Below are 26,671 nucleotides of genomic sequence, written 5' to 3'. Positions count from 1 at the left end.
ATTCACTTAAATATTTAAGGGCCATATTTTGACTGAGGCTTATGTGGATACCCAGATGGGACAGGAGTGATTGGAGCCTCCTTTCCCGGCCTGAAGAAAGCCAGACAGAATCACACTCACTGCACTTAGGAGATCATAGGACTCCTGCCCCCGACTACTCTGGGAGCATTTTGTGCCACACGGGGGGTTAGTGAAGGCAAGAACTTGGTCATTCATCTGCTCTGGCCAGCAGAACTGGCTTTTCAGATAGCTGTCAATTGCATGCCATAAAAGTGACCAGTATTGGGCTGCTCAGGCTCTGTTCTACCAGGAGCTCTGGCAGGCATTCTGTTTTCCAAAGTACAATACCTCCCAGCTCTCCTGCTGGAGCAGTGAAACACTTCACTACCCCTTACTATGGGATCTACAGCAAAACCTTTACCTAGTACTGCATTAGGGCAAGTTTTAGGGCAGATAAAGAGATGGTATTTCAATCAAGCCAAATCCTATGGTTGCTTTGATATTTTGGTTGTGTATGATTAAATAGCATGATGATGGACATTGTAGAAATACGTCATGAATAATCTAAAAGCACTTATGTTCAACTGATTAAACTCTGAACTTCATTAGTATTGTTCTTCAAAATGTAAAACAACTTACAAAATCAGTGTCTGGATGTATAATACTAAAAATAACAATACAACGATACGTTATTATTATTTATCATTTCTGTTTCAAGTAATTAACCGTTATGGTGAGTAACAAACAAACAAAAAAATCCTGTGAGTAACAGAACTCTTCTTCAGTAATATGTTGTTATATTTATTATCACTGTTCCGGGTAGTTAACTGTTATGTTGAAAATCAAAAACAAAAATCCTGTGAATAACAGAACTCTTATTTATATCATGTTCCTTTCCTTTTGTTTCTCTTGTTATAGGCCAAAAGAGCCATTTATGTACAATCCACTTATGAAATGTACTTTGTTGTAGGAATTTCTGATTTGCAATCCGCAAGATAATTTCCTAACAGGAATATGGAAATAAATTGTATTTATACTTTTCCACCTCCAGCTTTAAAATGAGCTTGTAGGTCTAATTGATTATTAATCAATGTAATACAATAAACTTAAGTGCTCGTGTGAGTGTTTTACTTGTATATATTAAATATGCATCTGGGTATATAGTGCTGGATTCACCTTTTCCTTACCTCAGTTTTAATTCCACTGATTTAAATGGAGGCTAATCTTGGTTTTAACCAGTGGAAGAGAGAGAAAGAGACATATGCATATACCTAACTAATTAAGAAAGGTTACTAGTCTATTCTGTGCCATGAGGCAAATGTGATTAAAATTGTTCTTTACATAAATTTTAATATTTTGCCCTTTGAATGTCTTTCCTTTAAAAAGCCTGTAAAGAATGAGACTGAAACTGGAAGCCAGAAAATCAGACCAGTGTTTGAAGAAGATGCTGTTTTTGGGCGACAGATATCTTACCAGCATGCAGCAGTCCACATACCAACAGATATTTATGAAGGCTGTAAGTAGCATGTGAACACATGGTTTTATAATTACAGTAAGCTTATTATGTGCAACACATTCATAAAAGCAAATAGATAACTGCCTATGTTACATTTGGTGTTTATGTCTTTTTGATATCTTCTTTCTTTTAAAGAGCTTCAGACATGGTACATTAGGCATGTGGTTCATATTATGAGCTAGAAGAAGCCTTATTTAGTTAGACTATCAACTATGTGAAGGAGGTAAAGATCTGCTGAGAGAAGATCTGAATTTGGGAAATGGATCAGGGAGCAGGAACAGTGAAAGTAAATTCTTGTGAGTGTCCTAAATTTCTCATCCATTCACTCTTTGTGCTGTTTTCTCATTTAAACCAAACTATTCTCGACAGCTCTTCCTTAGATGATTTCAGCCTCAGGCAGAGATGAGCACTGAAAACATCTGAAGTATTCCAAAACCATATACAGTTCAAGGAAAATAGCATGTTGTTCAAGATGGTAGTACTTATACTGTATGTAGCTTATATGAAGCACTTTTTGGTACTAAGACTTTTAGCAGAGACTGTTGAATGAGTTCTCTTCAAACTGAGCCAGTACAGGAAATAATAGCACTCAAGTTTCCAAGTCAGTAATTATAGCAATCCAAAATTCAGTGTTAAATTATCTCTCAAAACAGAAATATTTTCTTGTCTGAAACTTCATAGAAAGATATAATGTGGAGTAAGAAGACATAGAAATGCCTGAAAAATTAAAAAAAGGAGGGATGTCTTTTAGTTCATTTTAGCGCTACTCATTTTTTATTCTGCAGACTTTCTACTCTGCCAAAATCTCATCAACAGGAAGGAAACTCTAATCAGACCTGTATTTCTTTAAAATTCAGAGCCATCACTGTGTGTCTGCATCTGTAAATGACATAGAAGTGAAAATGGAAATGTCAACAGGACTGGGGTGGAGGGAATCATAGTTACTGGTATTTCTCAGATGATGAGTCTGAATGACACAGATTTAGAGGATTATTCTGGGATTCTGACTTTAATCAGTGCTAAAGTGCATTTTAATTGAAGGATTAAAATGAAGAGAACAGCCATTTCCTTTGCTTATTTTTAGAGCGTCTTACATTTAGCTGCGAAACTCTTATGAGAAATTATATGGTTCCCATCACTGGGAGGCTAATTTTTTTAATGTCCCGTGAATTGAGATGTGATTCATGGTCACAGCAATATTTAAAGGGTCTGGATCTTGTGTGTTAAGATTCTAGACAGTATTCGTAAAAGGCATGTATATACCATAGAAATATTTCTAAGGTTATTTTACTAGCAAATTGTCTGTTTAATCTGAAGTGAAAAACCTGTCACTTCCGTAGCATAAGTATATCTTTCATACTTAATTAAATGGATCTAAAAGATGAAAATGTAAGTTGTTTACGAGAGGGGATTTGTTTCATGATTTGTGGTAGATGTTGTTCATGAGAAATTCATGATTCTTTGATGCTGACCATCACATTAAGTGCCAGAGTAAACTGCCTGGGGATATGACTTTTTATTTAGATTCATAGATGAGAAAGTCCTCAAACCCTTCAGATTTCATTCTCTGTCAGCAACCCCCCACCACAGCGTAATAACTTGTAACTTATACCTATCAAGTTACAAATTAACTTTGGGGTTTTTTTTGCCCCAACTAGTACAAAATATTATAAGGTTTGAAAGTTACAAATTTCATATTAATGAGTCTGGAAAACAGCACCACATTTATTTTTTGGTCGTAAAGCTCTGTAACATCTGGAACATAGCAAACAAGTTTGAACACAGGCATTTATCATCACTAGGGCATAATTCTTTTTATTAAAAGCAAATGTCTTCAACTACAAGCAGCACTTTCTTTTTTTGTTCATAACCCAAAGGAGAGTGAGAACGTATTTTCACACTGATGTTAATTCATTATCTTGCTGTTCAAATGTATCAAACTGCTGTTTTCTTACACAGCTTTCGGTGCCCACTAAATAATGTACAGTTTCAGAATAGTTTGATTTTTCAGCTCCTTGACTATGGTCGACGGCTTGTGAACTCTCGTAAGGGGCTATTGCAGTGAATACCTCTGAAAAACAGTGAAATACAATTTACAAGTCTGCTTCAGAGAGGGATACCACCTTTCAGTTGCTCTCAGAGTTTTCAGCAAATGGCGAATTGTGCAAGTCAGTGGTAGCTCTAGACATTGTACTGGTGTCAGGGTTTACTTTGAAGAAGGTGCTGGATGAGGTACCAGTGAAGTTACTTTTTATAATCATTGCTATTTGAGTTGTTATAAATGCTTACTCTTAAGTTAAAGATTTACAAATTTTCAGCAAACAAGCCTGCCCTCACTTCAGTATCTAATTAGTTCCAAAGAGTTAATGAAAGGAACAGATCAACACTGCTTACATACAGAAACATCATGTATTTTCAACATAGTGACATCACTTTAAATAAGTCTAGGCAGTTTCTAATAGCCTACCAAATATTTGCGAGCAGTCATAAATAGTTATGAGTTTTCAGATGATCGAATTAGTTCAGAGAAATATTTGTATGTATTCTTCTTATCCTGAATGAATTTGGTATTTTAAGGTGCACTCTTTTTATTGGTATCACAATCTAAATTCTCCCATCTCTTTTAAAGAGGGAAGGTGAAATCCTGCCCCAACTGAAATTAATGAAAAAGCTCCATTAACTTTACCAGAGATTTCCCCCATGATATAAAAAACCATATATAATTGTGGTTTTTTACATGTCAATTCTTACCTATAATGGAATAGGCCAGCAAGTTCAAGCATGTTATGATAATAATAATAATGACGATGATAATGCATAATTAATAAATAATTATTATTTATTATCGTTTTGTGATGGTGGTTTTCTGATTGTAATTCTGATGGTATTTGTTACTGTCATGTAACATCAGCTACTGATGTGACATTATAAAGTAATATATTGGTAAGAGTTACTGCATTTTTGGCCAGGCACAGAGTAGGTATTTAAGAACAACCTGAAACTATTATTTTGAGGCCTGGGAAATTATGATACCTGTATCCTTAAAAAAACAGAATTTGCACATGATCCACGGGTGGTTTCTCCCAAGTTACAAGTATATTTGAAAAATTATCCCTTAGAAAGAAACTTTAAAATGCTGGCAAATAAGGCCACTGGGGCGGGTCCTATAGGCATATATAAAATAGTTCATATATAGGATAGATTTCCCCTGTCAACAAGAATTCCATAAGACTGGAAAAACCTCTTTGGTTTTTATTCTCATAATATATATGTGGGTAGTAAGATAGATTTATTTCAGGAAGGGTCTATTATGTTAATAAAGGTTTTTATAAATAGTTTGGGAGGCTACATTTTTTAAGGATTTCAGAGAAGATCAAGGAAGTATTAAAAGTTTCTTATGCCTCGTAAATATTTTAAAGAGGTGGTAATACTGCATACAATATAAGGTGTTTTTTTTTTTCAAGGCAAGACAGTTTTCTTTCTAGAATTATTTTGTTGTGTCTATGAAAGTGATAAAAATTCAGGCTATCAAACTCAAATTGTGATAACTGAGTAGGGATAACACTATTCCAGTGGTTACCTTTCGTGAGATAAAAAAGGGTAATTTTAAACTATTGGACGCCTAGTCATTTTATTTTTAAAATTACTATCCAGAGAAACAAGGAATGATAGGTCAGCTCTCACTATTTGTTTCTTTTACTGCCAAATCAGGGAAAACCAAAATCAAAATATGCAGTGTTGTAGCTCTGTCGATTCCAAGATATTAGAAGGACAAGATGGGTGAAGTAATACCTTTTATTGGACCAACTTCTGTTGATGAGATAGTTGAGTTCTAAGCTCTCTAAGCTTGTCCTCTTTCAAGATCCATGAGTCCTACATGTGCCTATCAGAACATGTGGTGTACCTATCTACTGCACTAAATGCCACAATAACAACTATATGGGTAAATCAGACAATCACTCTACTCTTGAATGAAATCAGGAATGATAAAAGGAAAATGATAAAAGACAAAAACACCATATCATTTGAGGGTGAACGCTTTTCACAAAGCAATCATTCTATATCTGACCTATCATCCTCAATCCTGCACAACACTTTCAAAAGAAGAGCCTGAGAGTTTATATTAATAATTTAGCTAGATATGAAAAATCGTGGTCTTAATAACGACACTGGATTTATGGCTTATTACAACAATCTATAACTCACTAACTCCCTCTTTTGTTCTATGAGTACAGGGGTGTGCATTCCTCTTGAATGTTCCCTTAGAATGTGTGCTAACTACTGTGCTAAACTATCTGTTTGATTTACTATTTAGCGGTGACACTCGCTCTGAAGAACTCTCTGTAGCCTGACAATTTGTCTCTTACCAAGAGCAGTTGGCCCAATAAAAGATATTACCTCACCCATCTTGCCTATCTAGAACATTGCTGATAAACTGGTTGCTTCTGTTACCATCTCTATGTCTCTTAATGGAGATCTCTTGTACAGATTATGCTTCTGAGTTTAGGCTCACCCTTTGAGGGGGAGGAGGAAATTAAGCCCAAGTTCTGATTTCCCCAAATTATCATGAAGCCAGTCTCACTATATCCTTAGATACCTAAGAAGGTTTGTAAGTGGGCAAAATAATTTTCTTTAATGACAGAGGGATCATGTTGGTTATTACTAATAACCAGACTGTTTATAATTTGGAAAAGTTAACCAAATTATATGAAACTGAATATATGAATCCTATGAAACTGAAGAAAATACTTTAATCAGTTACTTAGAAGAAGCTATTTAAGGAGATGTCTTGAGAGAAGCCACTTATTAAAAATCTTAAATCCAATTCAATCCCACTATTTCTCTGTTTACCAATGTTTATCCCCTGTCTCCTCAACATCATTTCCATATCCCAATAAAAGCATTACAAGAGTTTTAAATCTAACCCCTTGGTTGCGTCTTAGTTAATTTTCTCTCACCAATCCATGTTGAAGTCTTTGGATAGTTTTCCTTGGGTTGGTTTCTTCTTGAGTCTTCTCTGTTCATTTTAGCTGTCTTTACTAGCTTCATTGTACTGATGGACACAATGAGTTGTGGAGTGCTTGCTGTTTAAGCAGGGTAACAAAAGGGTGAGTGTATATGTGGTGCCATGTTCAGAGTTTTATACCATTCTGTTTCCCATTTGCATGAAACTATAGGGAAATACACCTCTTTCAGGCTTGTTTACAGCAAAGTTCGTTGCTGCCATCTTTTTATTGACTCAGCACCTTCATGGGTTTTCCATAGGTAGCTCTTCATTTTATGAATGTGTAGTTACTTAATCTTAATACATATATGCATTAGGGTTGTAGATCTTGACAAAGTTATATTTTTTTCTTTCTTTGTTGCAAGAGATTATCAGAACATCTTTGGGTTTAGGGTTTTAACTCTTTTTTTTTTATTCAGTCCATTTTCTGAGATGTTCCTTCAATTTTATTAGAGTTCAACAGGACATGAAATTCTGTCATCAAAAGCCCAAACACTCCAGTTCTCATATAAATTCTTAGTTCTCAAAACAGTCTTTTAAAATTAAATAATTCCTATAGAGAGACTTTATCTTAAATAATTATTAAAGAAGTTGTTAATTCTTCATGATGATTTTTGGAAAGAGGATTCTTGTTCTCTTCCTGATCTGGGTGAGGGACTTACTTGAGCATAGCCAGTAACTAATTCCCCTTTAAAATAAATATTCATACTCTAATGACTTCTTGTATTAGTAATGAGTTTAGCAAGGTCATTAGATTTGAGTTTGGTGCATAAAGCATTTTACCATTTACATAGCAGTGATATTAGGAATTAAATTAGACGCTCATTTAGTTAAAATACTTGTAAATAGCCATCCAAAACAATTTTTCATTTCAACATGTAAGAAGTAAACAAAAGTTTAAAATATTTCCTACAATGATTCTTTTTTCTAGGGGATTTTCTCAATAAAGATTTTACAGTACTTATAAAAGTTACTTTAACAAGGATATTTCTATAATTCTTTGTGTGAGTTTAGTTAGAAGTTTTCCTTGGAATGGCAAAAAACCCACATTACACTTAGATTTATTGTTCTGATAACCCTACATTCCTTTTCACAATCATGTCTTTTCCTAAAACATGAATGTTTTACATTGGTTGTTTTCTTAAGATAAGGTTTATTTGAACCAAACTGGTATTTTTTTACAAGAGAGGGAGGGTAGGGTTCATTTACCCTATGTTTTATGATTTGATAAGGATCTCCAGTGTTACTTTGAAATACTTTTGACCAAATTGTGTTTTCCAGTTGCAGTCTTCACAATTCCTGTCAATCATTCTATCCAGAGAACCAATCGCAACCAAATTTACATCCAATTTTCAAAACATAGTATAAAAGAAATTTGCCACAGAAAGTTAAAGCAAGATAAACGTCAAAATGTAGCTTTTCTGAGTTGATATAAACACACTTAGAGGTGATAACCCCTCCTTAGCATAAAAACATGTTTATCTTTCTGACATTTAATTGTCTCCAGGGTGATTAAGAGCAGAAGTCTCCTATAATTAAACAAACAAAAATATATTCATATGAGGTACTTTTCTCCAAGAACCATACATACGTAACTAAAAATAAATATGTCCTAAGATTCTGTAAAATCACAAACAAGTATAATGATCTAACATTACAATAATTTATTAATATCATTATTATTAATATTGAGGTCTCACCCCCTATACTCTGAAGAGTACACCCAGAGGCTCCTCGTTTTACTATAGCTGAAATTGGCAAACACGAACATTTTAAACCTCTGAATGTTTCTTCATGTCCAAGCCTTTGAAATTGAGAACAGACACATCACGTTTAGCTGTAAAAGCTGATTGTATCATTATTTAGCTTCTTGTAGCAGATGACATTGTTCTTCTAATTTTCTGCATGTTTACTATGATTTAATTACCAAGTAATTTGAGGAAAAAAATATAATCAGTGAAGTGGATCTTTAAATAAATTCACTATATCAGCATATTCTAAATACCAAACCCCATGGCTTGAGGTCAGTATAAAGCAAATGTTAGTTTCACAAAGCCTTCATGCATCCCAGCCAGCCTGGCAGGAACCAATATTAAACCTGGAAGGAAGTTATTGAAGCATGAACCCAAGCAGAGAAGTTCAGGGTCATGATTGCTTTTAATGTTCTGAAAATCACGATTTATTATTGTTGTTGTATGGGTAGCTTACTAAAATTCCCAGGTGACTTTTAAGTGTCATAAAAAGCAGGAAGAAATAACTCAACTGAGTGAGCTGCCATGATTATTATTATTATTTTAAAGTTACTATCTTAGGAACTAAATGTAAAATTTCTTAGTACTTTGCTGAAAAAAAAGACTATTGCTGTTAGAATTCAGAAAGCAAAACAATTTGATTTGTATCCTCCATAGTGACCTTTGTAGTTAGGTCCCATTAATGTTATCGGTTAGTCTAGCATATTTGCCTGATGTCACTTCTGCTTCACCTTCTCTCTAAGTTAGCATGGTTTAAGAAAATGTAAAAGGAGGAGATATTGGGAGGAAAGACCTAGTAACCAAGCTTTATTTATCTATATGTATTTTACTGTTTCGAGGAGCAGTGGGTCAGTCTGACATAATAGTTTTAAATAGCGAAGTAATGAAGAAAATATTATTGTAATTCCGGTACTCTGCCCTCCTTATTATTTATTACATGATTTTAATTGCTAAATATTCTGTGCTCATTTTATTCTAGATAGATCATAGAATCATAGAATCATAGAATCATAGAGTTGGAAGGGACCTCAGGAGGTCATCTAGTCCAACCCCCTGCTCAAAGCAGGACTAACCTCAGCTATATCATCCCAACCAGGGCTTTGTCAAGCCTCATCTTAAAAACCTGTAAGGATGGAGATTCCACCACCTCCCTAGGTAACCCATTCCAATGCTTCACCACCCTCCTAGTAAAAAACTTTTTCCTAATGTCCAACCTAGACCTCCCCCTGCAACTTGAGACCGTTGCTCCTTGTTCTGTCATCTGCCACCACCGAGAACAGCCTAGCCCCATCCTCCCTGGAACCCCTTTCAGGTAGTTAAAAGCTGCTATCAAATCCCCCCTCACTCTTCTCTTTTGCAGACTAAACAAGCCCAGTTCCCTCAGCCTCTCCTCATAAGTCCTGTGCTCCAGCCCCCTAATCATTTTGGTTGCCCTCCGCTGCACTCTCTCCAAATTGTCCACATCTTTTTTGTAGTGGGGGGCCCAAAACTGGACACAGTATTCTAAATGCGGCCTCACCAATGCCGAATAGAGGGGAATAATCACTTCCCGTGACCTGCTGGCAATGCCCCTCCTAATGCAGCCCAATATTCCATTAGCCTTCTTGACAACCAGGGCACACTGCTGACTCATATCCAGCTTTTTATCCACCATTACCCCCAGGTCCTTTTCTGCAGAGCTGCTGCCCAGCTCGTCGGTCCCCAGTCTATAGCTGTGCATGGGATTCTTCCTTCCTAAGTGGAGGACTCTGCACTTGTCCTTGTTGAACCTCATTAGATTTCTTTTGGCCCAATCCTCCAGTTTGTTTAGGTCACTCTGTATCCTATCCCTACCCTCCAGGGTATCTACCACTCCCCCCAGCTTAGTGTCGTCCGCAAACTTGCTGAGGGTGCAATCTACCCCATCCTCCAGATCATTAATAAAGATGTTGAACAAAACCGGCCCCAGGACAGACCCCTGGGGAACTCCACTTGTGACCGGTTGCCAGCTAGACATGGAGCCATTGATCACTACACGTTGAGCCCTATGCTCTAGCCAGTTCTCTATCCATTTTATAGTCCATTCATCCAACCCATACTTCTTTAACTTGCTGATAAGAATACTGTGCGAGACAGTATCAAAAGCTTTGCTAAAGTCAAGGTATATCACATCCACCACCTTCCCTACATCCACAGAGCCAGTCACCTCATCATAGAAAGCAATCAGGTTGGTCAGGCATGACTTTCCCTTGGTGAATCCGTGTTGACTGTTCCTGATCACCTTCCTCTCCTCCAAGTGCCTTAAAATGGATTCCTTAAGGACCTGCTCCATGATTTTTCCAGGGATTGAGGTGAGGCTGACCGGTCTGTAGTTCCCTGGATCCTCTTTCCTCCCTTTTTTGAAGATGGGCACTATATTTGCTTTTTCCAGTCCTCAGGGACCTCCCCCTGTTGCCACGAGCTTTCAAAGATAATAGCCAATGGCTCTGAAATCACCTCAGCCAACTCCCTCAGCACCCTCGGGTGCATTGCATCCGGCCCCATGGACTTGTGTATGTCCAATCCTTCTAAATAGTCTTGGACCCGTTCCTTCAGCACTGTGGGATGTTTGCCTCCTTCCCATTCTGTGCCACCCAGTACAGCAGTCTGGGAGCTGATCTTGTCTGTGAAGACAGAGGCAAAAAAGGCATTGAGTACCTCAGCTTTCTCCACATCCTCCGTCACTAGGTCGCCCCCTCATTCTTTAAGGGGCCCACTCTTTCCCGAATCTTCCTCTTGTTGGCAACATGCCTGTAGAAACCCTTCTTGTTCCCCTTCACGTTCATCATTGCATAAGATAGCAAAGACATTATGCCACATCTTTCGTTCTTCTGCTTTAACCAAAGTTCAATGTTATGCATTATTTTAAATATATACACACACCTCCAACGAGATCAGACAACTTTGTGATATTGCCATGGCTGATGTAACAGGTTTCCATGAATATTTCTTACTACCCAGTGTGTCCTTTTATCATGAAGTACAAATGGCATTAAAGGAGAACACTGGTGAAAATTATATATCCTCTGCTCAGCTGTTCTGATGTGGATTTTCTATGAGTCCATTGATGGTGTACTTTTGATTTTTATAAGATGTCAAGTATCTTTTTGCATTCCCTGTGTGTCTATACCAATGTGCCTTGACTTTTATGTGGAGAGACCAAATGCCTGTAGGGGTTGATTCTCTGTTCCTACTCGATCCTGGCCTATCTGAGAATTCACGTGTGTGTAAGTGTAACATCCACTTTGTTGCCGATCCTTAGAAAATATGTTACAGCACCAGATAGCGAGCATTGGCTTCTAGCATCTCCTGCATTAAACTGTGGCCAACTGGCTTGTACGTGGGCCAAGACAGCGTCCATCACTGTATGTGTTTATTTTTTTGTGATGCGGATGTGAAATTGTTGTTGTATAAACACCAAACAGCCATCAAATGACAACAGCTTTTGATCACGATCAACCTGTGCTACTGTAATGATGTCATGAGAGTGTTAAAATAGCATGTTCTGGATGGAAAGATCTGGATTGGGTATGCTTGTCCCAGTTCATGCAATACTGGTTGCGTATTGAAGTTTCTTTAGAAAAAGAAATTCTGGAAATCTGACGAAGACTTTCTTTTGTGTTATTCCCATCCACATTTCCAGGCCCAAAAGAAAGATAGTTTGGATAAGTGTCCTACATGACTTAAAAGCCCAAATCCCATTTTCAGAATGACTTAGGCACTTAGGAGGATATGTTCCTTAGACTTTGTGAGATTTAGGCTTCTAAACGTTAGTCACTTTTGAAAATGGTCACTTAGACACTTGAAAATTTTCCTCCTGGATTTTGGGGTGCTTATGCAACCTACATAGAGGGGGGAGGTCAGTAGATTTACTTACCAATTCTGTGCTATAGAATTCCTCTATCTGTCTTAAAGTATTTGCATGAATTCACATCCTTGTGAGAAATTACTGACTGCACTGCACATTAAGCAGTTGTGTGGCTTGTTGGAGCACGGTGAGTACCGCTTTAAGAGACAGAAACCAAGTGATTTTGCAGCAGCCGCAGAGCACATCAGCGTGAGGAAGCTGACCCATCCCTGCCACGTGATCGAAAGATGATGAGAGGAGATTATATAAATACTTGCCGAGCAGGTGAAGGTCTCTTTTTACCTGCACCAGGCAATGCAGCATCCGCCCTCCCACCCAGGGAAATACCAGGTTTGGTCAGGATCCATTGTGGGCATTGGGCTAGTTGCATCTTTTTCAGGGGGCCAGAAAGGAAAAATTTCGTCACCACCAGATTGGTCTATGCGAAGTATGGGGTTTTTCTCCTTCCCCACTGCAGGTTTTGAGGGTGGATTTGCTTGGGGTAAACATGGAATGGGAGTTAAGCTACAATGTCTCAATTCGTTATGTTGATGTTGGGCAGATGTCCAATGCAGGTACTCTATAGGGAAGGATACAATTATCAGATAAATAGATTGGTAAAGGATTTAAAGGAGATATTTGTTAAAGCAGTGGAAAGGAGTTTGGGGCTTCTCTGACTTGCACGGTAGGCAGCTGCTCTCCTCCCCCCCGAGCTTACCTTAACCTTTATTTGAGGTGGGGGGCATGGTTAGGCCCTGGCAGCAGTTGGACTGGATACCAGGATAGGAAAGGGGAAGGGATGACAGATGTCCCCTAGCTATATACTGAAATGATTGTGGATTGCCTGCACTGTACACTTTTATCTACCAGGTACTCACAGACAGTTGTTAATAAAGTTGTGGTCTAATTAAACCACATCCAGTGTCTCCTGTCTTTCCGGCATAGCTAGACAAAGCGGATTTTCAGTAGGAACCTCTAACTACTAAAAATGGAAATTTATAATAGGATTCACTTTCTTTGCTTAGAAATCTAGTACCAATCTTTACCATAAAACCATTTCTCTCTCTCTCTCTCTCTCTCTCTCTCTCTCTCTCTCTCTCTTTCTCTCTCTCTCTCTCTCACACACACTCTCTCACACACACACACACACACACACAATTAGCAGTTCCAAATTTCTTTTTACTGAATAACACTTGAAAGATAAACTGTTACAGCATAACATTGTTACACACCTTAGCTAGACTCACATCACTAACTAGAGATTTGTTATTTTCCTTTAAAATTAAAAATATAACACAGGGCCTAACACTTCCCTATCCTTTTCACTAAAACGCAATGCTTTATAAACAAGTACTTATTTTCCTTGTTGGATTAAGGATTGTAGAGATACCTTAACAGATAACTGCTGTAGACCAATAAGGTCCAACTAACCTGTAAAATTACAGGAAACTGCATTGAGATCCACCCCGCTAATTCAGTCTGGGTTAGCCCTGTTAGTTCAATCTTCTCCCTGCGCACTTGGTGCTCAAATGGCTGCCAGTTTGTACCCCTGACAGAATTTACTTCTGACAGGTCAGGAGCTTCCAACTTCTACCTAAGGATGTATATGTGTACATTCAGGTATGTCTGCCCTTAATTAAACTTTCCACACCAGCTTCAAAACAGCTTCTTAGCTTGGTTAACAACTTTCTGCACTTCCCTAGTTTGCTGAAATAGCAACTACTTGTTTGCAGTCACTCAGGCCTCTATACTGCCTTGTCTGGGAATGTTTCCATATCAACTCAGAGCCAGGAGAAACTGCAGCTGTAATTACAGCAATAAGGTTTTAGGCTGAATACCAGAAAGTAAGGATAATAGAAAAGAGAGTTGCTTACTTGAAATGAACCTAAAATGAACCCTTTGAGGATCACTCATTAATTTTTAGTGATTATTTGAGGAAGCAGGGCTTTTTTGTGGTGCAAAATTCTTTGAAATTCCTTAACACAACTCACCAGTATTTCTCAATGAATGTCAAATTGTCATTATTTTTAATTGCATTTTAAACAAAATGGTAATATTCAGTAATGCAGAGAACGATAGAAGAGGCATATAATATTTTTAATACTAGCTTGTACCGGAAACATCTTGGATACTTTTTATTTCCAATAGATTTTATGTGCCTGAGGTTGGAGGCAGTAAGTTATCCATTTTTGCTTTTCTGTCACATATTACCCTATATGGCTTCATTAGCCCAGGCCACAAGTACTTTTTCAACATAAAAAACTACTGACATAGTTTCTGAAGTGTTAGAGTTGTTAATAAAGTATAGTAGATAATCTTTGTTGTATTTTTCCTTATGGTAATCTGATAATTTGAATTCAATGAGTCAGGGCATTTCAAAAACAATTATTATGTGAGTGATTCAAAGCCTTTTGTTGATTTTTTTGCCCCGTACAGTTAGAGAGAAGAAGAAAGGGATCATGATTCTACCACGTGAAGTAGGGGAGGGAGATGAGTCAGTGGAGGTTCAGTGGTATAGAAAATCTGCAATAAACTAAATGGAGGGTTCAATAGTCATTGACTTTCTGTAATGCACAAAAGCAGACAGCCACTAAAAATAAGGGAAGCCTTAAAAATGATGGAAAGAGCTGGTTACAGAAATGCAGTAGACAGACCAGCACAACAGTTGGCTGCAAACATTCCTTCTAAAGGTTGGTTTGAACAGGTAAATATGAATTTCAGACTGAAATAGATTGTAACTGTTCTTATAGCTGTCACTTCTGGTGTATCTAAAAATTATGCTGCATTAGTGGAAAAGGAAATATTTATTGCGTGGTAATTTATCCTAGTTTAGTCTTTCTGTCCCTGCCTCTAGGGTACTCTCCCAGCTGGTGTTTGTCACTCGTGTGGCAAAAAACTTCATTTTGAAAAGTAGGCTACAAGCACTTTGGGAATGAGTATCTCAGGTTCTCTCCCTCTATCTCTTCTCTCCTCCCCTGACCCTTATCCTCTGATATTGATAGTACTAAGTGAAGCACCAATAATGTAGCAAGAAGGAAATGGACGGCCCAGGCAGAGTCATAATGGTTTGTACATTGTATGTATAGAGGGATGAAATAATCTGCATGTTTTACTTTGTAGAAGCTCCCAGAAGGTTTGGTTACTTAGTATTATAACCACAGTATATCTGTATCTGTACAAGATAGCCAGGGTAAGGCATGGAGGAGGGGGAAGTTTTGCAGTAAGAGAGATACCAAGATTTTGGGGAGTCAAGAGGATTCTCATATTATTTAAAAAAAAAAAAAAAAAAAAGCCTTAACTGTGCACTATGCAGAATTTTTAAATAGAATTAAGTATTGAATCTAAGTGGTAAAGCTTGTTGTTTAAAACATAAGAAAAGAGTCCAAAGCAGGTATGTACTGAAAAGAGCTCACAGGATTCACTTGTCAAAACTCACCAAATTGAAGGAAAGCCTGCAATGTTTTATCTGCCTCTTAAATTCACCCCCTCTATGGATATTTCTAATTCATCCGCTCCAAAACAGGCTAACCCCTGTGAATCAACAAAACTATTTGGAAAAGTATGTATATTTGCTTATAGAAAGAATAAGCTGTATCGAAAGGCAGGTATTAAAAAGAAAAATCCTAAGGAAGCTCCTGGTTCCCTTCAAGTTCACCCATTTCAGTTTGCACACTGAGCACTGTGTACTATGGTATCAACATAAGTTGCAGTTTGTTCTGGTAAAACATTTGCTCTTGCCGTCTCTTTTGGTTATGTGCTTGTTGGATATATGGCTTCTCTATCACTTGAAATCTTTAAATCAAGTTGGGATGTCTCTCTCAAAGATATAGTGTGAGGTCTACCATCAGTTATTGGGCTTAATGCAGAAAATTGTAAGTTAAATTCTGTGACCTGTTTTATGCAAGTATTCAGACTGTATGATCACAATAGTCCCTTAGTCCCACAATAGTCTGTAAGAGATTAACAAAGTCCCCCAGATCCTCATCCGTCCTCCTCAGAAAGACAATGGATGCCAGTACGTTAGATTTAACAAACCCTTTGTGAAAATATTGGCAACATACTGCTAGTCAAAAGAGAGAAATAGCTATAAAGTATTTGAAGATGTTCAGGTTACATATTTGATTTTTTCATAAATAGTGGGGGGTATATCCTTGTGTGTGTGTGTGTGTGTGTGTGATTTTTTTCATGTATATGAATATGGAAAATTCAATTATGAAATCATCAGAAAAACTCTAAGTACTTTAAATATGTATTTCTATCTCCTTTAATCAGCAATATGTTGTCAATATTTTAGCTTTTGTTAAATTTCATATACTGGCATCCATTGTTTTTGTAAGGAGGAAGAATGAGGAACTGGGGAAATTTGCTAATTTTACAGATTTTGATTTTTCCATTTATTTTTATTTATTTATTTTTTGTTAGCTAGCTAACTGGCTGTAGTACAGCCATATCTTAAAGCAGTGTAAAGTTAAAAAAATAAGAAGAAGAAAAGTTTAAGTGGCATGAGTTAAACACAGACATTTAACTCAACTGCAGTTTTCCCCATCTGCCTTTTTAAAGAACTTGGAGATCTTCAGCTGATTAAAAATTTTTTTCTCATATGTAATGCTTTCTGCTTTATATTTTACATTGCTTTATAGCCCGTATTTAGTATGGGAAATATCCTATTTTGTTTGATCATAATGGTGAGATTGCTTCCACCATCTTTTCTCGTTTATTACATTCACAGAATGGGGCTTGCACTGATCCTGTGGTTTAATTAAATTTAAAAGAAACATTCTAATAAACAACTAAGTTTATTTCCTATAATTTTGTCATTATAAAATCTAACATATGTTAACCCTGATTTTTTAAAAATTCTGTTGAGAAACTTTCATTCCATTAGATCAAGGAAGCAGCTGAATTTTATTTTCATTATGTTGCTGTGAAAAAGGCAGATTAAAACCTTTAGTGTTTGTTTTGTTTTTCATTACAGCAACATGCCTGCACCATGAGTAATTAGGGCCTAATTTCCCATGAGTGACTAATATGCAATTCTAGCAGTGAGCTCTATGGGAACTATCAGCTTCTGAGCTTCTTGCATTTTGTCACTCCTGTTCTTAAAACCAGGAATTAGTAGGCACGGATCACTGATATGACATATTTTCCCATAATCATTCAAGGATTTGGTCTGCTATTTAATTAATCATTTAAATAGACTAGTGACTGATGTCAAGCACACACTAAATGATGAGAAATTACAATTCTCTCTGCATCCAAAGAGAATTCCCTAATATTAAGGTAATTCTTCAGTGTATACCCTTTCACAAAAGCTCCTCATTTTTGTGTAGCTCAAAAAATTAGGCAGAAAGGGACCAGGGTATCTCCACATTCCAGCTCCTTTCTCTATAGCTTGAATGTCTCACCGAGTGAAAAATAACCTTCTGGTGAATTAAATGCATATTTTCATCCAATGAGACCTCTTTGTATTGAGTACATATTGACATATCGGGTCTGGCATGCCTCCCAAATTTTCTTATAAATTTTAGTAAGCCTGGATATTCCTGCTATTATACTGTATCCAGACTGATTGACTAATTAAAGTTTAATTTGTAAATACTACCAAAGTATATTTGGAGACCAAACTTTCACAGTAGCTCCTGAGATATCTTGCTTTTACCCATTACTTCTGTAAGGTTGGGAAACTGAGTCACGAGTCCACCCAATGTAGGTTTAATCAGTTTTCATCTTTATACATTTTCAGATGGAATTATTGTAACTTATGGTTTCTGATCGTATATTTATGAAAGACAATTAACAGATAAGACAGAACAGGCAGGAGCCCAAGTTAATGTGTTCTGGGGTCCTGGGAAGCTCTCCTGCACTTCATGATGGTCATCTCAGTTTGTGGCCTCTGATCTGATTCTTCAGTCTTATTCCTTCAATTTCTGGTCTAGTGCTTTTCTGACTTGGGCCCTTGTTCACTCTTTCTTATAACTTTTCACATTTCATGTTCATTAGCTTTCCTGCAATCAACGTTAAGCATTGTGTCTTATATAACTCATACAAAATGCATATGCAAACTTTAATTTACACAACTTTTTCTTTCTACACTCTTTTCATGTCATTATGTCTTCATGTCACCTTACTCCTGTTTTTTGCATCACAGAGATTTTTAGGATGACATTTTGTGTATTTATTATACTAATTATTATCCTCTTATCTCAATCCTCCAATACAAATACAAACATAACCTTTGTCCTACCAGGTGTAAGCATTATCTAAACATGTATATTTAAAGAAAGAGCTCGGCAAGACAACACTTGCCAGGCAAGAGCTAGGCCAAAGCCTTACATAAATATTACCCTATCCAAGATTATTCACTATCCATAATTATAAACTATTTTATTAAACTAATAAAACCTTTATTTTTACTATTCAACAATTCTTCATCTTTATATTTCAGTTTCATAATTCAGTAGATGTGTATCATGTATACCATCTTAAATTATTCATTCATTTTTATTTTTTATTTGAGTTTGAGCATTATGGGGAACACCATGACCCTTGATGTCAACATCTCTTCTCTAATCATGGGGTTTCAGGAGACTTTTGCTCAAAGTTCTAGCATAATTCTTGTAAATTATCAGAAGCTTTGTTGGCATTTTTGAGGTTCTGTATTCATTTTAAGGCCTTGCTTTTCCCCAACACTTCCATTTTATCAGTTTCTCTTCTACTGATAGATTTTATACTATCAAAAGGTAGTCAATCCTTATATAGCAGTGGATGAAATTGGTTTTGCAAAACGACTAGGCCAAACTCTTCTTAGAACATCAGCTAACAGTGCTATTTGTATTTTAAAATAAAACCAGTAAAATATGAAAATGACCATCAATGCATCTTCAATCAAGAGGAGCTCTGAGAAAAATTTACCAGTTTAAACAAAAATCTTGACAAGAAAGTGACTGATTTCTAATAAAATTCCAGACAGCTAATGATCACTGGAGTTTATATTGTCTGCTCTTATTGTGTTTAAATCCAGTGCAGAGGCCTGCACAAGGACTATTCTCCACTTAAATCCCACTTAAACCTTTAAGATCATCTTAAGTAGTACTTCAGTGATTCATAAACTTTGGGCTGGTCCTCTGCACAGGAGCAATATCACCTATGGTACCCTTAAGTCATTCTTCAAGTCAGCTGAGCTTCTGTAGGCATAGTATGTGATGATGGTGTCCAAAATCTGCTGCTGCACCAGTGAAAATCCAAAATAACTGTACTGAATTTAAATGAAGTCACTCCAGATTTACTCAAAGTGTAAATGAGAGCAGAATTGGATCCATCATATAGGGTTAATGGGCATTTTATAATCACTCAGTCATAACAATGTCCAGAGAGAGGTGTGGGGAAGGAACATAGGGGTGGGCTGGGGGAATGTTTGTCAGTTTTGCAAGGTTGGAACTAGACCAACTGTTTGTATATACTTTATTCTCTGTTTCACAAGCAGATATGATGGTGCAAATGAGTCACTAAAGGAAATGCTGTATCTAAACTTCTACTATTTGTTTTATACAACAACAAATTTGTACTAAGCACTTTACAGAAGAAATAAGACACCTTCTAAGGAACTTATCCAACTTCAGAATGAGAGCAAGGGTTATAATAATATTGTTTGGTTAATTAGATTCACTGTATGCCCTATGGTACCATTAAACTTCTCCCAGAGGTACAATTCCTTCCCTACTCCCTTTTTTTCTCTGAGGCATGAATTACTTTGTTACAGCTCTTTTTAGGGTGCAGTATACTCTCTCTTTTTCACCCACCCAGCTCTGTTGGCCAGTGTGTTGAGAAAGAGGACAGAGCCATGACATCAGACCTCTCTCTGCTGCTAACTCACTCCTAGCAGTCAGGAGGAAGTACAAAGAGCCACTGCCTCCCTCCATTCCTTTTGTCCAGAGCCAGGGTCCTAGAAAAGCTACCATGGCTGTATATGTCCCATCCTCCCTTACCCTTTCCCCTCTCAGTCCCCACCCTCCCCGCGTAGTCCAAAGGCACTGTCTAGCCTACAGATGGGATTGAGTGAAGAACACAAAGACAATATGGCGTATTTGCCTTTCAGAGGCAAATATGGACCAACTCAGAAATGAGATCCTCGATGCAGAGCAAGCCAAGATAGAGAGATGTGCAGGGCCTTGAAGAAGCTGATGAAAAGATATTTCCTCTGTTTTTGCAGCATGGCAATATATAGTAGTGTTACAGCTTCCATATATTGCTGAAATATAGGGAGTGGAGGAGGGGAAGGAATGTACTCCTGCATCTTCTTTGGAATGCCGAAGCTATAAACAAAGCACACAATGTCTTTAAACGGGCAATGAAATCATATTAGCTAATTTTACATCCTAGGATATGAAATGCCTCTTATAAATCTGCTCTTTGTGCACAGTGATGGGTTTTCAAATGTATCTAGGTAGTTTGTTTATTTATTTATTTATTTAAATATCAAAGGGAATTAGTACATACATTGTGAACAAAATGCCCGCAAGACTTTCCTTTGAAAAAGAAAGCTGTTTTTGCGCTATTGAAATACCAGGGGGAAAAAATACTTGAAACTAGGAAAATCTATTATTAATACTTGTCCTCCTGCTTCAGAAATCCCTTATTTCAAGACTATGATCTCACATATGATCTCATTTATTGAATGATGCCCACATGGCCATGAGTTATGACTTTCCTCTCCTCTCCACAACGCTTAAATAGAAATTACATCTTTGGGTTATTGGATTTAAAAGATTTACAACATGTGTCCTAATTATCCTGCCCTCTAAGGACATTTCATTCATTTGGACTTTCAGAGTGAAATGAATGAAACTTGTTAAATTATAGATATGCAGAAGATAAAAATTAAGATTCAGATCACTTACTACTGAAAAAGACTAAACATATGTAGGATGAAATATTAAAAAGGAAATATCATACCTATGGGTACAGTTTAAAATTTCCCTATTGAGATAGTCATCTGGTATGTGCTTTTGGGATGTTTACTAAGACTCTGCCTGGATCATAAAGGCTGTATGAAATTGATTAGAATAAATCTTATGTACTATAATGATAGCATCTATTTTACCGTAGAATCCAGCACACAATATTTATATAACAGTTTTAAAAAATGCAGAGTGATGCTATGTAAGGTTGCAAGTATTGCTATGTAAGGTTTAACATGCAGGGGGGGAAGAAAGTAGATGCAAGAGGGGAGAGACTGATCTGGTGAAAAGTGTGTGTGTATCTATGTGTGTGTAGGTTGTGCCTTACAGGATGACATTGCTTTCTATATGAATACTGTGTGTATCCCTGACATTCACAGTTCATGGAGCTCTTAACCTATGTAGACTAAAGCTAAAGGATGTTACCTGTTTCACTGATTAGTTGGATTTAGTTAATTCACCATGTCATATGCGGTCATTTTCTGTCCTGTATATTAGAAGGCAATGACAAAGCAGATTTCCCAGATTTCTTCTGCCTAGTATTTTTGGCTGTTCAATATGTTATGTGAAGTATGGACCTACTGAACAAAGTAATTTGAAATTTAGGTTTGGGATTTTTTTAAACCAAAAAACTCTAAAATAATTTTATTCAGGGTTGAGTGGTTATGTTGTAATGACCACAGTATTAAAAGCATTCAGGAAAATAAACTATATTTTTTATGTATTGTAGTCTTTTGCATATCCTGTAGCTACAACGCATCAATTAGTCTTGAATTCAAGTTGCAGCAGCTATATGGGGAGTCTGCTTTTGCCATTCTTACTCACACTGAGTAATACCTTACTCTGTGCAGGTTCCATGCTTTCTGACACAGATGTATATACCTGCTATATTAGATTATGTAAAATGGTTCCAAAACCTACAGAAGGATATCAAGGATATTTGGGTGTGCGTTTTTTTTTTTTTAATTTCTTTTGAATCTTATTAGTTTTATCCCTACTAATTACATTCTATAAGATTTGTCCAAGTGGGTTCATTCTGGAATTTAGTGTTTTCACCTAAATCATTAATCATTTTGGGTTCCTCAATTTGAGACATTTTAAAGGAAATTAATTCTCAACAGGCAGGTTCTCAGAGCTTTCTCCCAGGCTTTCTGACACAGATGGCTGGCTTGCAGGTTACCAGGGCAGTTGAAAAGCAGCTGGAAAACTAGTTGGATGCCGATGGAATGATGGGATTGAGAAATCTGTATCATGTGAACCCTTCCCAAAATACCTTGCAGTTAGTTGCACAGTGGGATAGCTACCGTGGTGCACTGCTCTCCGTGTCGATGCAAGAGCTGCTACTATTGATGCGCTCCACTGACACAAGAAGCATAGTGTGGACATACCATAGTGATTTAGTTACAGTGGTGACTGTATGTCGATATAACTTAAGTCACCTTAACTTTATAGTGTAGACATGGCCTAAGTGTTACAGTGCTGTAAATGTAGACAAGCTCCAGGTAACTAGATGTATCTCAAAGGTATTAACCATTTGTGTGTGTCACAAGTTACAATCTAATTTACTGCCTTTTGTGTGCGTGTGTGTGCGCATATTTAGATGACATTGAACTAGGCTGATATATGTGGATAAATGTATAGTGTAGGGGCGCGGGAGAGGGTACTTGTGACACTTACTGTCTGCATGAGAATAATTGAACTAATTACCATTCACATAGTTGTCAACAGATGAACTTTTGTTTTCTCAGATATATATCCAAGTAAGCCAGGCACCTAGCAGCTTATGGAAGGCTGTGTACATATCCTAATGAAATGTAAGCTGTTTTGAATAATGTGTATCTATATAAACTATAACATATATATTCTGTTGAACAAACCTAAAATGTAAACTGCAACAAAACCAATGCAATATACAGCAGCCAGTCCATAAATGCATATTGCCAAAACAAAGAGCTGAACTGCAATAGTAAAGGACTACATTTCCATAAATGACTAGTGAGCGCCTCAATTTTTGAGTCCACTGAGACAATGTAAAACCATTTTCAGAAAGCTCTGAGAACCTGCCTGTTGAGAATTAATCTCCTTTAAAATGTCTCAAATTGAGGAACCCAAAATGATTAGTGATTTAGATGAAAACACTAAATTCCAGCATGAACCCATCTGGATGAGACTTTTAGAATGTAATTTGTAGGAGTAAAACCAATAAGATTCAAAATAAATTACTCTAAAATCCTCCCACCCTATATAGTATAATACAGATTGATAGCCTTCTATAGGTTTTTTAATCATTTTACATAATCTAGTATAGCAGGTATATAGTTTTCTGTCACATTTTAGAGGATGGTATAAGAAAGTTTTCATTTTCTATATTAAAGAGGATGATTTTATTTTAAAAAGTACTGAATATGAGTACTAAAAACCTTCCCACTATGTGTTGTATGTCCCCAGTTACAATTCAGTATATTTCCTAAAAACGACCATCCCCCTAAAAAATCCAAAACTTATCTTTCTTCTTTGAAATCCCTCACCTCAGCTGACTCTTGCTCCCATGTGAGGTCATAATATCTACCGAAATGTCTGACATTATTATTATTAGTATAGGTAGTTGTGAAATGTAGGTCTGGAAGCCACTGTCATGCTGTCTAAAGTAACTCACAACTGAGAGTGCCAATCTCAGGTCAGACTGTCAGAAAACAGGGCAGACACCCCAAACTGGTGCTATGTTCTATAATTAGATTTCACCAAGCCAGTGACAAATGTGTACTCCTGGATTACTATATTAGCCTTACCATGGAGTCACAAACAGTCCCCTGAAACTCTCCAGCGCATCTTGCCACCCAGACAAACTGGACTTTGTGATAATGGTCCCTCATACCAGATATCACATTACAGAGGTTACCTTCTACCCCAAAGGGTCGGTCACTTACGGTTACCCCAGGTCAATGAATACTTTCAATCTTACACCAAACACAATGTTGGCAGCCAATTTCTTTACTAAACTAACAAAAGGTTGTTAGCTAAGGAAAGAAATGAGACTTATTGAGAGGTTAAAACAGGTAGAATGCATTAGTAGGTGAGTCAAAGTTTGTAAGTCCAAAATGATAGCAGAGATGTAGTGATCTGCTAAATTTCAATAGGTCTCTCAGGGTGACCCAAAGTAACTTTGGAATACTGAACAATTGGACAGAGATTCACACCGTGTTAGAATCAGAGATACAGGATCACTCCCTGGATCCATTTTCATAGCTGTTTTCCCCGGAAAGCAATCTGGTAAGTGTCGCCATCATAGCACAGGCTTTTCCTCTGTTGACTAAATGCAGTCTGTGGATTTTCCATTGCTGAACACAATGACCCATTCTTTGAAGTTAACATGCTTCTTCATTTACAGAACAATCCAGTTACAGAGAGATACACAATGCATTTAGTTACAGCTATTCAAACAATCTGTCATTAGTTTTCATGCAGTTTACACATCAAGTAAATTCTAACATACACTTTTGATCTAGGTTTAATTAAATACAGTGTATACATAATGTAATTTGATAGTAAACAACAGGTTATAGGTAAGTGAAGACAATAACATTAACATTTCTTTGATACTCAAACACAAGTGAATTGGCCAGTGGCTTTGATCTGAGCTGGTTTGTCAGTATCACCCTGAGCTAGTCTGGCAGCATCACAGGGACAACAAAAGGTCATATAATCCATCCCCCTATGCTGAGGCAGGACCAAAAATACTTAGATCATTCCTGAAAGGAATTTTTCTAACCTGCTTTTAAACCCTTCCAATGACAGGGATTCCACGGTCCCCCAAGGTGACCTGTCTATTGCTTAATTCTCTTTATAGTTAGAAAGTTTTTTTCCCTAATATCCAACCTAAATCTCCTTCGCTGTAAACTAAGTGAACTACTTCTGACTCTCATTGGACAAATGATCACTGTTCTCTTTATAACAATTTTTAAAATAAATAACGACACTTATCATGTCCCCACTCAGCCTTCTCTTCTCTAGTTGAAATATGTCATATGTTTTCAAAACTATTTCTGAATTAAATTTTAAAAAATGGGATATGCAGGGGTTTTTTTGTTTTTTTGTTTTTGGGGGGGAGGGGTTACTTTCAACAAAATGAGAAACAAATCAAAACAAAAAGAATTGCTCCTCTCCCTCTCATCCCCTCCCCCCCTTTCAGAAGAGAAGGGAATAGGGAGTAAAGAACAGAAACTGTTATTTTTCAGTTTTCTGTAGAAAAAATAGACAGTTCAGACCAAAATGAAAATTTTCCGTGAAAAATGTTGGTTTCTGTTCTTGTTTTTATTAATATTTTTAATCTAACAAGTGTTCGGGGAAAAATATTGAAAACTTGTAATAATCATTATATTAATATATAACTGTACAAATAGGAATTGTCTGAACAAAGCCAGAACTAGAGTTCTAATCCAGGGTCTGACACTGATTTTCTCTGTGTCTCTTAGCAAGTCACCTGGGATAGAATTTTCAAAATCATTCCGTTGATTAACTTTGATCTTACTAAAGTCAATGGCAAAACTCCCATTGTTCTTAATGGGAGCAGAGTTTGACCAGTGATTAATGCTTTTAAAAATTCCACCCTTAAATTTTTTGCCTTTCTTTTCCTATCTGTAATACAAGTTCTCTTCTTTCCCTAATCATATTTCCATGCTATCAAGATGTTGACTCTTTCACTGATCAACCAATGATGCTAGCCTTCACCCACTTATTACATTTTCAGACTAGCGCCTTTGTCTTCCATCCCTTGCTGCCCTTGTAAACATCTGAAAAGCATCTATATCCTTATTGTCCTTCACCTCTTTCCGTAAAGTGTTTTTTTTGTAGTGAGGCCTAAAACAAACTCGACAATGGTTAAGCATCTGTTAAACTGTAACTGCTGCCTATTATATTAATCAATATTGTCTCATTGTCTCTTTATGCTTCTCCATCTGTGTCTCTCTATCTGTCTGTTGTCTCCTGTTTTATATTTCTATAGAGAGCTCCTTGGGAAATATGCCATATTTTTGTTCTACATTTATACAGCACCTAGCACAATGAGGTCATGGGCCATGACTGGGGTTCCTAGGAATGCCTGTAATACAAATAAATAATTATGACAGAAGTCACTGGATGGTACTGTTGCACATAATCTTACAAGTTCTTTTTCTTAAAGAGGAAGCAAATTTTTAGTCTTTGAAGAAAGGCTTTATTATTTTATGTTATGGAAGGATCCTTAGAGAGAAGGTGAAGTGAGCTGAAGGGGAGTTCACTCTAAGCTTTAATCTCTCTAATTAGAGCCAATTCTTAGGGCACAGTAACTTCCTGGGAACCAGGCATTGGTGTGTGGCTTAAGATTTCTGAAAGAGGGGATTTCCTCCATGCTATTTGTGACCATCTCAGTTCCAGGACTGGAATATTTGTATAAATATAGCCATTTATGCTTAGATTATACATAGACTCCACGTGACTGATTTCTTCTCCACTAGGAAGCCGACTTGCAAGGCCCCAGAATCTTGCTGTCACTTGGCACAAGGGTGATGCTGGTGTCAACTGGTGTTGGAAAAAGGGGTG

At 36.9% G+C, this 26,671-nt stretch overlaps 1 protein-coding gene across 11 annotated transcripts in view; it reads left to right on the top strand.

Annotated features, from left to right (window-relative positions):
• CACNA2D1 (calcium voltage-gated channel auxiliary subunit alpha2delta 1) overlaps window positions 1-26,671 on the top strand; it is a 623,614-nt gene that overhangs the window by 362,250 nt on the left and 234,693 nt on the right. For all 11 annotated transcript variants that reach the window (XM_067564557.1, XM_067564550.1, XM_067564549.1 and 8 more), the window contains one exon: window positions 1,387-1,516. In XM_067564557.1, coding sequence (XP_067420658.1) covers window positions 1,387-1,516 — 130 coding nt within the window. The remainder of the gene's footprint in view (window positions 1-1,386; window positions 1,517-26,671) is intronic.

Source organism: Emydura macquarii, unplaced genomic scaffold, assembly GCF_026122565.2.
Source record: "Emydura macquarii macquarii isolate MOO-44397 ecotype Brisbane River unplaced genomic scaffold, CSIRO-AGI_Emac_v2 contig_2636, whole genome shotgun sequence".
NCBI lineage: Eukaryota > Metazoa > Chordata > Testudines > Chelidae > Emydura > Emydura macquarii.
Note: the sequence above shows the minus strand (reverse complement) of the source record. Positions and strands in the feature narration are given on the sequence as shown.